The sequence below is a fragment of the Mastomys coucha genome, unplaced genomic scaffold, assembly GCF_008632895.1.
Source record: "Mastomys coucha isolate ucsf_1 unplaced genomic scaffold, UCSF_Mcou_1 pScaffold22, whole genome shotgun sequence".
Taxonomy (NCBI): domain Eukaryota; kingdom Metazoa; phylum Chordata; class Mammalia; order Rodentia; family Muridae; genus Mastomys; species Mastomys coucha.
In genome coordinates this window covers 124,072,634-124,074,134 of record NW_022196905.1, presented here as the reverse complement: position 1 = coordinate 124,074,134, position 1,501 = coordinate 124,072,634, and the positions used below count along the sequence as shown (strand labels likewise).

The following is a 1,501-nucleotide window of genomic DNA, read 5'->3' as shown; positions in this document are numbered from 1 at the left end:
TTTAAATAAGATCTCACTATGTAGCTCTGACTAGCCTGGAATTTGCTCTGTAGACCAGGCTGGCCTCAACCTCAGAGATCTAGGCTCTGCTTCCCAAGTGCTGGGATTAAAATTGAATGCCACCACATCTGCCTGTGGGTTTTTTTGGGGGGAGGGGGTAAGGGGCAGAATTCTGTGGTGGTGGTTCTAAGGATTGAACACAGGGCTTTAGCATACAGAGTACAGGCTATCACCAACCTTCCTATTGTTGCCACCCTTTAACACAGTCCCTCCCTCATGTTGTGGTACTCCACCCCCAACCATAACATTATGTTGTTACACCAGGCGGTGGTGACACACGCCTTTAATCCCAGCATCTTGGAGGCAGAGGCAGGAGGATTTCTGAGTTTGAGGCCAGCCTTGTCTACAGAGTGAGTTCCAGGACAGCCAGGGCTACACAGAGAAACCCTGTCTCAAAAAACAAAACCAAAAACAAACAAACAAAAAAAAACCATTATGTTGTTGCTACTTCATAACTGTAATTGTGCTACTGTTAGGAATCATAATGTAAATATCTGATATGCAACCGCCAGGGGTGTCTTGACCCATACATAGGCTGTGGACTGGTGCTCTAAATGGACTTTCTCCCTGGCCCTCAGTAAGTAGGATCGTGGAACTCCTTTTCATCTGGTGCTAGATTTAGGCAGCACGTGGTTCTGCATCAGCAGCTGCAGTGGATGACACTTCCTTTCCTCCCCGCTACTTAATTCTGTGCAGTAGAAAAAGATAACTAGAACTGATGAGGGCTTTCTGTGTGTTCTGCCATCTTTAGATTTTGACTAAAGGAGAAGTTCAAGTGTCAGATAAAGAACGGCACACACAGCTGGAGCAGATGTTTAGGGATATTGCCACCATTGTGGCAGACAAGTGTGTGAACCCAGAAACAAAGAGACCTTACACCGTTATCCTCATCGAGAGAGCCATGAAGGACATCCACTACTCCGTCAAACCCAACAAGAGCACAAAGCAGCAGGTGAGGTTTGTTGTTGTCCTCTGAACCTGGGGCCATGGAAGCATCTGATACTCCTGCTTCCCCATCTCTGGTGCTGGAATCAGAAGCACACACTTCTAGTCTGCCTTGCTGTGCTGGTGGTTGGTAGCAGCGATTTGAGCATTCTGAGCAAGCACTCTCCCAGCTGAGCCACACCCTTAGCTGCTGCTCATCTGTGTGATGGAACACAAATACGCGCCAAACTCTTACTTCCTGCCTGTCCAGCTCAAAGCTTTAAAGACAAAGCTTGGACTTTGAGTCACGTGAACGCTTTTACTGTTTGTGTTACTAACATATTTCATACAGTTCAGTCCTGTCAAGCCAGCCATTCTGCTACATGCCTAGATTTCATGGAAGACTGAGACCCTGTCTCGTAAAAATCACCATTTTTTAGATTATTCAGCTCTATAGTACTTTCACGGAGCTTACAACTTTTTATTTTTTCTTTTTCTTTTCTTTTTTTTTTTTTTT

The 1,501-nt window shown here is 45.4% G+C and overlaps 1 protein-coding gene across 1 annotated transcript in view; it reads left to right on the top strand.

Annotated features, from left to right (window-relative positions):
• The window catches only part of Sbds (SBDS ribosome maturation factor), a 9,279-nt gene that overhangs the window by 3,827 nt on the left and 3,951 nt on the right, over positions 1–1,501 (top strand). The window contains exon 3 of the mRNA XM_031338122.1: positions 812–1,012. Within this exon, the coding sequence (XP_031193982.1) occupies positions 812–1,012 (201 nt within the window). The remainder of the gene's footprint in view (positions 1–811; positions 1,013–1,501) is intronic.